The sequence below is a fragment of the Oreochromis aureus genome, linkage group 8 (genome assembly GCF_013358895.1).
Source record: "Oreochromis aureus strain Israel breed Guangdong linkage group 8, ZZ_aureus, whole genome shotgun sequence".
NCBI classification, from domain to species: domain Eukaryota; kingdom Metazoa; phylum Chordata; class Actinopteri; order Cichliformes; family Cichlidae; genus Oreochromis; species Oreochromis aureus.
In genome coordinates, this window is record NC_052949.1 from 24,770,974 (window position 1) to 24,783,996 (window position 13,023).

Sequence of the window (13,023 nt, forward strand, 5' to 3'; positions counted from 1 at the left end):
CTTGCCTGAAAAATTTGTAGGCAAATTATGAGAAAGGCAGATGGGAAATGTAACAGTGAGGTCAGATGTCAAATATGACATGGTATTTGGATGTAAATTGTAATCCCCATTTTTTTTTGTCATTTTTTTTCACCAATAAATCAATAAGTTTACCTTAAAGACTTTGGTGGATGTAAGCCAATTTTTAATAGATTGTTAACACCCTCACTACACCCCTACAAAGTTTTACCAGAATTCATTCAAAACAAAATCCGCACAAATACACAAAATGCTACCAAAAACATAACCTCCTTGGCGTAGGTAGGTAACAACAGTTGGTTACAGCAAATGTAATCACAGGTTAGTACCAGATGATGGAGCTAAAGATCCACAAAAAATGCATTCATTTTTATGATAGATTCTTTATTAGTCAACACAAAAGATCGATACAATACAAATAACCTCAGTTAAGATACAGTATACAGATTACAAGTTAACAATAAATTCATGAGAACTGATTAATTCTAAAAATGTATGCTTCACTGTAAAATCCTTACTTATGCTTTGTAGTACTACTTGATAGAGTTTACAACATTGGCAGAAATCTGTATGAAACCATCTTTGATAAAACACCTGGAAAAATAACGGGTTTCTACCAATAACTGCAGAGAAAATAGAAAAAATGTAAGCAAGCTGTCCTCAAAGATTTAAACGCTCCCCTGTGGTTCACTGTTCTAGATTATACGACTCTGCTGTAAGTTTATTTTGCTTTGAAAATTTTGCGCAATGTGGTAAAATGAAACCAGGGGCTGGATGTATAAACAGAATGTGTGCATTAAAAAACACGTATACGGTTTTCACCACACATAAAGTGGTATGGTTTGTATTAGAGCGGAGCCCCACGTGGTGGTGTGGGAAAAAAGGTCAGGGAAACTTAACACATAACACAACAGCTCGGTATAAATGTGTTTTTCTTGCAAGAACTGATGCCCTTGTAGTACAGCATTTCTGCCATGGTGTTTTTCTTTGAATTTATATAGTTAATAGCCTCCACTGCTTCTTTCCCTTACTAGTTTTTATCCTGATCATGAACCTGAGATCTTGTTTGCTCATGTTGTAATGATACCATAACGAGTGTGTACTTCCACTAATTGGTAAGAACAGGAATGGCAAAAATTGAGCTTTAATAAACCCCCCAAAAAAGGAAAAAAAAATAAGAAAAACAACAACAACACAGTTTTATATATCTGACAAAAAAAGAATGTGCACATTTTTCCTAACCTTTCTTTGTTGCATACAAACAGCTTTAGTCATGAGTATTCAGTTTTATACATCTGGCCCCATGATGTTGTGTTTTTGTGTAAAAAAATACCGGCAATGAAAAGCTTCTTTCTCAACAGCAATATGTATCTTCTAATCAGAAAGGCTCTCTAAAGAAAATCTCTGTTTAAAACTTTCAACCAAGTTTTTCATAAATAAATAGAATAAAACATCAAAATCTATATATTGTTTTTAAGTTGGGTGTTTCGCTGTGATCATTTCCTTTGGCTGATGAAGACTTGGACATGTGATACAAAGATACATAAAACTCCATGAGAGGAGTCTGAGTTACACGGGACCAATTCCAGATCTCTATATTTTAATTCATAGATGTTCTTACAGTAGCTTTACAAAAGTCTTGAGCCACTCCTCATTTCTTTATATTCCAAGAAGCCAGACTTTCCTATCATTTTTTAAGTGTTCTTGAGCAACCGGGTTTCAAAATGTCTGTCCAATTTTTTTCTGGACATTGGCTGCTTGTTCACTCATTTTCAGTCCCATCCTTGTACCTGACAATTTTCTGACAAATACTGTTTTTTGGTTTGTTAAGCCACCCATCACTGACCTATGAATCAGAGATAAAAAAGGCACCAAAACTCAAGGAATGAATTAGTGTTTTGTCTACACATAACAGGCATCACGTAGCAAATAACTTATTTTAAATTGTATCTTCAGGCACTTACTTACACTCACTAGTAGAAACAAGGGTGGCTGTAAAGAAGTCATTCTTAAGGACTGGCAATGGGTTTTAAGAAGACCTAATCCAAATTTGAAATTTCATTATCAATACCTATGGAGAAGGTCAGGATAGAGGTACAATTGCATTGCTTGATGCTGACCTTGTTAAAACTGGTGGAATTATGAATTAAGAATGAAGAAAAGTACCATGATCATCTGGAAAGTGTCTGATTGGCAACAGCTTCGTTTTTGAGCATGTCAATGATCCCAAACACACTGCCCGTGCAGTAAAGGCATACTGGGACAGAACAACACACAGTAGAATGCTATCAGTCATGGACAGGCCTCCCTAGATCCCGGACCTCAACATCACTGGAGCAGTGTGGCATCATCAATGTGGGAATGAAAGGCAGCCAACATCCAAAGAAGAACTTTTGTCATTCAAAAAAACCTGAAGAACTATTAGAGAAGATTATTTAAAGAAATTACAAGAAAGAGAGTCATATCAAATATTGACTTTAAGGTGCTGGGAATTTCACAAACTCTGTTTTTGACATATGTACTGATATATTTCCATGTATCTTTGCGCACATTTCAATAAATCACTGCAGCTATTTCACATTTTCCTAACAAAATGTAAAGAATTGAGGGATGCATCAAGGCTTTTGCACAATACTGTATATGTAAGGTCCCGTTCAAGGTTTGGGGAAGAAATATGCAATGGAAAATACGTTTTTCACACCCAATATTCAACTGTTTTTTGTAATGTTTTCTTTTTGCTATGCAGGTTAACAGCAGACTTCACACAAATGCAGTTGTTTTTTGTTGCAAAAAGCATTTGTCCTTTTCTTTAATTTACTGAAAACGGATCAACATCTAGAAAATGATTTTTCTGGAACAACTGGATCATTTCTCAGGAAGATACATTTCCCATTGTAGGTCTGCTGTCCTTTGCTGATTGTGTTGTTGTATACATGTATCACCGCTGGAGATTTATTCATGTTAGTAATATATCACACAGTTCTAACGTCAAACTTAAACTGTGTACAAAAGGTTGCTAGCTCGAATGGGTCACAGACACATCAGTGTTATTAAAACTGTTATTATATGGTATCCTGTACATAAACAGCATGTACTGTAGTGCAGAGTGACAGCTTACATTATGTGCAATGGTGGTTTGTACAAATTGGTTTCTGTTATTCTAGTCAGACTGATTTAATATTTAGCCTTGTTACGTCTGTAGAGTTTCTTTCAATAAGACAGGCATCTATAAACAACAAAGCTTCCAGAGCACAAAATTAAAATTACATTTAAAATATTTACATCAATCATGGAAACTGGCACAGAATGGATTAAACGGGCTTACAAACATAGCGTCTGTGCGCAGACATGCATGTGTATGTGCAAGCTTGGAGACAGGAATTATATTACATTCACAGTCGCAGAGGGAAGGTGGGTCGGGAGAGAGAGAGCGTATTGGCCGCAGAGAAATATAAACATTGAGAATTTCAGGCCATTTCCAGGTACACCAACTCAAACTTATTACATAGTGTAAGAGAGTGCACCTGCTGTCTTTCTCTCTCTCTTGCACAAATACACACGCACATACACACAAGTAGGATGTGGTCTATGAGCGGCAGCAGCCAGCGGTCCTCATTTCTTTGTCGACGTACTCCTGCAGCTGAAACTTTGGCTCATCGGGTTCCTTCATGGTCCTGTGCTTCAGTTCCCTGAGACAGAGAGACATAAAGACTCATATAGAACTAAACAGGCATTAAAAGTGGTTAAATGGCAGTAAACCTAATTTTCATATATATATATAAATTCATTTTCTTCTCTTTTCTTTTCTTTTTCACTCCTGAATAATGCTCTACCCTGACTCCCACAGAGCTTTGGAGCACTGCGCTCATGTTTTAGGGATTACACAGAGGTGGTTTCACTCTGTTCAAGTATCCGGCCAAAAACACCTCATCCAGAAAAAATATCTGGTGAACTTCTTCACGACTAGTTCTAGCAACAGGAGCCTCCTGTGATTGCAAGGGCTTGTTAGTAGTTGTTGCTGGTACTACTGTTGGCCGTGCTGGTTAATTTGAAGACATTGGGCTGCATCTATTTTTAGTTTCTTTGTTATTCTCTCTCAGCTTTTCAGCTCCATCATTTCACTTTTATTTGTCCATCTTTATCAACCGCTTCTTCCTCACTAAACTTTGCTCCACAAGGTGCAGAGTTCAGTGTGGAAGCCCGTTTCCGCCACACACACAAAAAAGTATCCATAACTGGAAATTTCAAGTTATTTTGTTGAAATTTCGACTTATTAACTCAAAGTTTTGAGAAAAGTAACTTAAAGTTAGCTAAAGTTAGCTCTGCCCATAAGTAATCTCTGTGAATGACGTCATTTTCTTGTTACCCGGAAGGATATGGGACAGAGGAATGTGCACTCAAAACCGGATTGCAACAAATTGGGGCTTTCGAGAGTACGTTTGCTCATAGTAAAGCCATGTGATTCAGCTAATAACACAAGGATTTCATCATTTGTGAAGCCACGCTGAAAATACTCAGCAATTTGTGCATTCATGACTGGCTGTAATACTGGTAGCTTAGCTGTAGCATTTGTAGCCGAGGGCTTCGGCTTCCGGGTAACAAGGAAATGACATCATTCATGTAGATCACTGATTGGCAACACTAACTCGAAATTTGGACTTATTAACTCAAAATTTTGAGAAAAGTAAGTCGAAATTTCTAGTTAGGGATACTTTTTTTTCTTTTAGTGGCGGAAACGGGCTTCCATAGTTTAGTGAGGCGAACTGCATTAAAAGTTTTGATTGGACAATGCAGTGTCAGTAATAAAACATGAGCCAATGGGCTGCTGTCAGTGCGGGTAGGCCCAGTGCGCAGCGGCACTTCAAGCGGGCCTGTATGATCGACAAAGCATAAAATAAGAATTATATTGACCCATCGACCTACAAACACATTGACCCACTGGGAAATGCCCAGATTAGCAGTCCAGCACCCTGAGGCAACTGTTATTGTGATTTGACCCTGTATAAATACAACTGTTTTCTTATTAAATGCCATGCCATAACCACTGAATTACAGATGACCACCAAGTGTCATTTCTCTACAGTTTTTTGACTTTCCAAAGAAACAAAACCAACAAAAAAATATAGATCAGATTAGTGACTTGGAAGTCCCTCTAGGTAATACTAATAAAGAGAGCTGAAGGAGCCTTTGCCATAAATAACAAAAAGGAAAAAATGTTATATGAAAACCTATAGATCAGTTCTGACAGTGGGTCATTTGTCGATGTCACTCCTGCACTGTCTCAATGCCAAACATGTACTGTTTGATTAACTGGTTTCATTGCCTTTTGAATTTGTGTTTTGTGCAAATAAAGGCCCACTGAAGTGGAACAAATAAAAACATAGGGCAGAGATGAGAGATGAGGTGAGTCAGCGATGACGGAGTGGTTCGGAGAGAGACGAGAGAAGCAGAGGGATGAAAAGACCGAGAAGGTGTTCACATGAGCTGGAAGACAACAACGAGAAAATATTTGATTTCATATTCTGTTTGCGGTGTGATTGTGTGCCAGACTGTGCTACTCTATTCTTGGCATCAGCCCTCTCTGCCAGTCTGTTACCATAACAAGACTATAAATGTGAAACAGCTCCCACACACTGTCCGACACCACACATTTGTCAGAAACACAATGAAAATACTATTGTCAACGTTTTTATTTCTATTAAAGTTCATGTTAAGAGAAAAGACACTCATGTTATAGCTGATCTTATAGATGAATATGTCATTTGTATCTGTGTGTCTAAACGCTTTAGATATTTCTTTTTTTAGCTTTCTAGTTCCAAATATAGCATGAAAATGTTTTCATAAAACAAATGAGCAACATTTGTCAGGTAGTGCTTCTTGTGGATACATCTGTCCAGATGTACACTGCATGACAGCATTTCTTTTTGAATCTTCCATTGATATTATCGCAAATAGTAGTAATTATACAAATTCACTCACCATACATTCCCTGCCTGTTTCATTAGTTACATCTTCCTAGTACGGGGCTGGACCCCCCTCTTTAACTTAAGAACTGCGTTCTTTTTGGGATGCAGTGCATCCAGAAAGTATTATCAGCATTACGCCCTCTGCAACCCCTATTCTCTTTGCAGTGGCAGTGCAAGAGCATTCAGCTGTTGGCAGGCTTTTGAGGAGGCACACCAGTCTTTGTCTAAGTGGAACCAACTATGTTAGCTAACATATTATATATTTAAAATAAAACCTCATTGTTTTAAAATGTGTTAGTCTCCATATTTACGTTGCAGATTTTGAGCCAGGCTGTAACAACAGCGTTTCACTTGTTCCATATTTTCTAACATTAATGCCCTATTTGAAACTTCCAAACTTCTTCCATTTACGAAAGATAAAGGGCACTGTGCTCATTGGGACCTTTAGCGTTGCAGAAATGTTTTGATACCATTCCCCAAATCGGTGCCTCGATGCAATCCTGTCTCAGGTTTGTACAGAGAATTCCTCGGACTTGATGACCTAGGTTTGTGCTCTGACATCCATCTATGGGATCTTATATACACAGGATTCCAAATCATGTACAATCAACTGATATCACCACAGCTGGACTCGAATCAAAGCTGGAACCCAACAAAAACTGATGGAGTATAAAGCCCTGTGGATTGTTAAATGGACTGATTCTTATATAGTGCTTTTCCACTCTAACTTCTGATCAGTAGATGACCTGCTCTACCTCCTGAGCTACAGCCACCTCGGGACAGGGACAGTATATCTGCTTACACTCTGGGAATGAAGATAGATGATGCTGACCTGTAATTTGAAAACCTCTGAATTACAACTGCGAATCATAAATTAGTTAGCTAACTAGTCCCACGATCCAACTTTAAGCAATTTATTTTGATACGTTACAGGTGCTAATAACACATTTGCACTTGAAATCTCTTTATACAGTTTCTGTAAATTGAAAATTAAAATTTATCTTACCCTAATTTGTAGGGACGGCCTTTAAAATTAGACACTGTAACACTGTATCTGATTGGCCAAAAAACATGATCGTGTTTAATTTCAATCGGTCAGTTTTAAAAACTGATCATGATTGCTCAATAAGAGTAGAATAAGTGCCCTTTTATTTCAGTTGTTTTACCAATTTAGTTATACTGTGATCAATCTTAGCAGTAGCTTGTAAAAATCCATTTACTTTACGTCTAGCATTTCAGGCATTTTGAATCCATTTTGCTGCTACTGCTCACATCTTTTCAACCATAGTCTCAATTGCCCAATTTCTAACGTATGACTTAAATCATGTTCCTTTCTTTACATGAAAAAGCTGTTTGCTTTTAAGAATAAATGGCACTTGGCAGACTGTAGTATTTTTTGTATGGTCACACACTGACATGTGATGTTAAAAAGGTGTCACCTCTTCATAAATAAATCATTTTTGTCCATCTTTAGAATCAGGTGGAAAGTGATACAACAAAAGGTCTTACTCGCTTGCATTAAAAAAAAAATCCTGGGTCTAAAAGGTCTAAGTGCTTTGGGTAGAAGTGGAGCTAAACGTGGTGCTATTAAGAGCAGACTGAAAAAAGTCAAAGTAACTCAGTAACATCAGTTACACAGCAAAAGCTTTCTAAATCAGCCAAATTTGGGCAAAACTTAAAATGGAAAACCACTTAGTGTAGTCAAATGAGCAAAAGTTACTCCTTAAGTTGCATATGCTTGCTTTATGATCACGTCTAATCTCCCTCTGGGATCTAATATTTGTGTTGTTGTGCTGAGACTCACCTGGCCACAGCAGTGAACGCCAGCTCGACATTCAGTCCAGATTTTGCACTTGTCTCCATAAACGGCACTCCAAATTCCTGCATACAGAAACATATCTTGTCAGGTGTGTGTGTGGCCGTGCCACTCGTCTGTCTTTTACTGTGAGGACATAACGACCTAAATTGCAGAAAAATTAGACTTATGATTACTTAAGATTGGAAGCATATTCGTGCAGAGGGGTTTATGACACCTGGGGAGGGATGAGAGGGTTGATGATCAATACTAATATTTCAAAAATACTTGTGATGGCTACTGAGGTTCCTGGCTTTCAAAACTAATTTTCTCCTCATTTTGTTGTAATTTGGAAAAAGAGCGAGAACGCAGAATGTGGTCGATGAGAGATGCTCCCAGGTGAAGCAACCTCATTCCGTGTACGTGTGAATATCTCAATATTCCTGCTAAGTTTGTTACCTTGACAGCTGCTGTGCGTCTGCCACACTACTCCATACCACTTCATATTTAGCCTTCTCTAACACGCCTCTCAGAGCTTATCTGAGCGAAACGGCCTGGAAAATTAAGTTAGCAAGTCCCCGTCATTTATTCCAAACAATAACAACATTATGTGCCTGTATGAATACATAATTGCACACACTAATCAAGACGCACAAGCCATATGGGGTGGGGGGAGGGGAAGAGAATTTCAGGGTCAACTTTGCTGCATGAGCGGATTAAGTATAGTAAGTATTTTTTATTCTTGTTACATGTGTCAAACGTTATGTGTGCTATGTGTATAGGCACAAGTGTGTGTTATAGAAAGCTCACCTTTGCCAGTTTCTCCCCCTCTTCTCGCTTCACCACCCTGTCATGTGTCACGTCAGCCTAGAACATATGGGACAGACAGCACGGAGTCAGAAACTTATATTCTTTTTGCAGTGTCTTTAGTGTAGTTGCTCCTAATGACAAAATGTGTTTTTTAATAAGCATAAAAAATAAAGAGACTGTGACCCTCCATGTTTTAGACGCTTGAAGCTAGCAACTCTATAACAAGCACAATTTAACTGGGACTGTTGCTATTTAGTTAGCTCTGCTAATCTAGTTACCATATTAGCAAGTCGGTATGAGAACAAAATGACCTAACTGGAAGAAAAATTAGGTTTATTAATTGTGTGGATACATGTCTTTGAACATAAAGCTTTTATTTACATTATATTCTTTTATTTTTTTTAGCAACTTCATGGCTATTTAATACATAATATTCAACTTTCAGAATTGGCTAGTAGCTAGCTTTCTGCTATCTTAAATATTCTAGGGTTTAGAGGAAATGCTATTACTGTAAATAAAGCTGATAAAGTGGAATTTACCGTCTAAAAACTAAGTCTACAGCAAGTATGTTGCTGAACAGAAAAAGATACTTTGCATTAATTTAGGATTGTGACTAATGTAAGCCTTAGTCACGCTACAGTAAAAACAGGACAATAGCCTTCTTGCAATTTAGCAAAAATTGGTAGTTGTTTTGGTGTTTTATGATGTTGGAGGCTCACTGCAAGTCCTTGCAGCTAATAACTGGTTGCCCAGATGTTGGTGATGCAACCATCAACCTCAGAGTGACCACTTTTAAATACGAGCCAGGAGTGGGAGGCAACCTGTCTGACTCAGATTGACTGAAATCCCTCTAAAACAGATTAGTCAAGGTTTGCAAATAACTGCCATCTAATTTATACGTTGCAGTCAATCTGAGTCAGTCTGCGCTGATAAGCACAACCTATCTGTAATGCATGTCTTTGCAATAAAGGACTCGATTAAACAGGTTGTGTTCTGGTTATATCACTATATAATCGCAAGGTTGCTGTGCGCATATTGCAGTTAAATTGCTACCCTGCAGCAACTACATTACTATTTGTGGAACAATTTATGAATTCTTGATTCAAATCTATGAGGTTCTGTCTAGACTCTAAATGTAAGTAGTTAATGTGAATTTCTGTTTAATGGGAATTTTTGTGCATTTAGTTGGTAACAGATTTGCAATTCTTGTCAGTTTATCAAAGTTAATGGTTTAAACAGATTGCAGGTAACTGCCAACGTGACCCCATTCAATGACAAACTTATTGAAGACTGATTCCATCCTATTGCCATTTTATTGTCGCTTTGACACACCAAAATCAGTTTGTAAGACTGCAACAGACTGTGAGTTATTTCTTCAGAGCAACCATTTCAAACCAATGAGATCACAAGTTAACTGCACATAGTTAGAATCATTTTGGTCATGTTACAGTCTCCAACTACTGTTTTCCCTTGTGTGACTGCAGAAGAAAGAATATGAATATATCAACTAACTCTTCTTGAAGCTTTTGTTGCCACTAACTCCTGAGCAAAACATTTTATATGTCTGTTTTTGGCTGGTTATGTTAAATGTCTAGCTTTGCTAGTGTTCCAGTGTTCCACTATGTACAGAAGCTCCAGATAGTAAAACCATAAATTTGAAGGCTAAAATCGAACAATGCCAAAAAGCTCATTAAAGCTGTAAATCTTTCCATTCATCAATATGAGCAACCACTTAATGTCACGCTCAAAGCGACTTGATTAGTTGCTAGTATTAATGTGAACTATTGATTAGTTAAGCTTTAATAATGTGCATTGTTTTGCTTTGTTCTGATATAATGATGTAACCACTGAAAAATTGTGACATTGGAAAATCATTTCTATAAAAAATGAAATAAACTGCTTTTCCCCTGCTTTCGTGCATATCCATTACACTCTGGCTCAAGGCCCTACTATACCTCCTCCTGTGATCCCTTCTTCCCACCCTCTATGAGTCCATCTGTCCATCTATCTCCCAGTGTTGGCAACAAGGTCTCACCTTGTTGCCCAGCAGCATGACGACCACATCCTGCTGGGCGTATTCATGAATCTCTGTCAGCCATGCCTGGAGATGGAAATAGAGCAAAGAGTGGTGAAGAAATTCAGAACAGGAGAGGATGAGCAGGAAAAACGGGTCGTTCAGAGGAGACAGGACTGATCGAGGGGTGGGATAGAAGATAAAGACTACTGACAGAGGAGACGAATGAATCCACTGAGAAGGAGAAAGGGAAAGAAAAGATTAATTTGTTGGTTGTTGCTCTTACTTCATCTTGTCCTTCCCTTCTCCCTCCTCCAGATCGTCCCCTCTTTGCCCCTTTTCTCTTTTCTTTTATGTCTATCCATCCATCTCCTTCCAATTACAGGTCAGCGGTCACTTCCCTTTTTGCTGGCTTGGTTAAAAAGCCCTTAATGTTTCTCACTCCTGCACACCAGCATCTAATTTCCTACATCTTCCTGCATACTTAACTGTTGCCATTTGTATACCAAAGAAAAAGCATGTTTCTATCCCACATTAATACAGCTTTTTTGTGCAAACGGAAGATGCAAGTAAGCAAGTAGAACTGACTGAAATAAGATGACTGCAGCTAGAAGACAGAGAGAGATGTGATTAGTATAGGCGAATCCTTCTTTATTGTGAGCCACCAAGGAGAAGAACTTTAAATTTCAGTAAGCTGAGCGTATCAAGGCATTCCCAAGCCAGCCAAGAGACATAATCTAACACATCCTTGTTTCACATGATCCAAAACACCCTGAAAAAAAGGGCACCTAGCCCCTATCCAAATCAAACAGCAGAACCAGCTCAACTACTAGCTCTTTTCCATGTGGAGGAACAACAACTGAGCCCAGACTCACTTTGAGAGAATCTTCTTTCCGTTTCTGGATCTGCAGCCTTGTTTTTTCTGCATGCAGTTTCTGCCCATAGCTTAGGATAGGAAAGTAGATCCACCAGGACATCACAAAGGACAAAAAGAGAAAAACTAGAGCGTTGGATTAGTGAAGGTGATGGGCAAATTCATCTGCCAATTTCCTGCTTCCCTCTCCCAAACTTATGACCACACAGATAAACAGCTTGAAGTAGCAGTTCATCCTCAGAAAAGCAAACCTTTTCTGACTGAGAACCACAATCTAGGACTAGGAGGAGCCAATTCTCACGCCAGCCACTTCAAGAAAGCCAACAAGACCATGTTATTCTCAAAAAGCAAAGACTTTGTTCGAGACCATCAAACCAGACAGCCTCTGATTCTTGCCTCTGGCTAGAAATTCTGTCCGATAGAATTAGAAATACTGACAGTAACAGTACACTGTAATGATTATTCAGTACACTGGGCCTTTATGTGAAACTAATGTGCGCTTCGGTGGACAGGTGTTATGAATACATAACTCCTGGTGCACATCCTTTTTAAAGCAATCACTGCAACCTCATAGATATGCTGTGTATGTCGTGACATCTGCAAGTTAGTTCACACCATTATCTGAATTATCAAATGTAACTAATTTGATAGGTGGCTATGGCATTCGGTGTCTGTCATATGTCAGAGATGTGATGTGTCTAATATAATTTGCATGAACTGGTCATTTGTACAGTACAAATACAGCAATTTTGTTAAAATGTACACTTTAATTTTAACTTTAAATACTGACAAGTTCGGAAACAGTTCCACTCTTCTCCCATACGTCTGTTGTCCCTTATCTTTCAAGGTGTACTTGTTGAATTTTTATAATGATAATGATATTTCCTTGTTGGAGTGTCTTCTGTCCATGATTTATGACAGCAATCTGATGGCAGTGAGCCTCACATCATGTAGCAAACCCTCTCCCAATTTGTTGGTCTATTTAAGATTTGAACTTTCCCATCTCCCCCTTTAAAATCCCAATGCTGCTGCCACAATTTTGCCTGCTCTTTCAGTCTGTCCATCACCCTTACATCACAGCAGTTTTTCAATGTTTAGCTTATCTGCAGGGATTGATGATTTCGGAGCCTTGATGACAACAATAACGAACTATATTCTGTATTTTAAATAAAGGAAGCATCTAATTAACACCCTTCTGAACTTTGTAAGAAACCAAAGAGCTGGAAAATCAACTGGAAATTCAAGTCAGTTATTTCTTTAAATCTTCTGCCATGTTTGCATTAGGAGACAGGGAACCTTCCACCAATAACATTGATGCAATAATTAGCAACTCATGAAGTACCTACATAAAAATATATAAAGATAAGATACCTTAAAGTATTGTGGGTGATCGTGAGCACTGATTTTGAACCCGGAGGAGCAATGCAATCCAAGCTCTTTGTTGGAATCCATATGAATATAAACCTTTCATCAGCCAAAGACAAAAAAGCAGCAGGTTTGTGAGCGGGTGGTCTCTGCCAGAAACAGGATGTATATTTTATTTATT

The 13,023-nt window shown here is 38.2% G+C and overlaps 1 protein-coding gene across 2 annotated transcripts in view; it reads right to left on the reverse strand.

The window, feature by feature from the left end:
- Positions 1-391: 391 nt before the first annotated feature.
- Positions 392-13,023, reverse strand: part of LOC116330282 (ras-related protein Rab-26) — a 112,126-nt gene continuing 99,494 nt past the window's right edge. The window contains exons 6-9 of one of the 2 annotated variants that reach the window (XM_031752548.2): positions 10,625-10,690; positions 8,590-8,646; positions 7,789-7,865; positions 392-3,707 (exon numbers count right to left, since the gene is read on the reverse strand). In XM_031752548.2, coding sequence (XP_031608408.1) covers positions 3,605-3,707; positions 7,789-7,865; positions 8,590-8,646; positions 10,625-10,690 — 303 coding nt within the window. In that variant the 3' untranslated portion in view covers positions 392-3,604. Of the gene's footprint in view, positions 3,708-3,739; positions 5,503-7,788; positions 7,866-8,589; positions 8,647-10,624; positions 10,691-13,023 lie in introns of those variants that run through there. The other variant, XM_039616443.1, reaches the window with a different exon arrangement.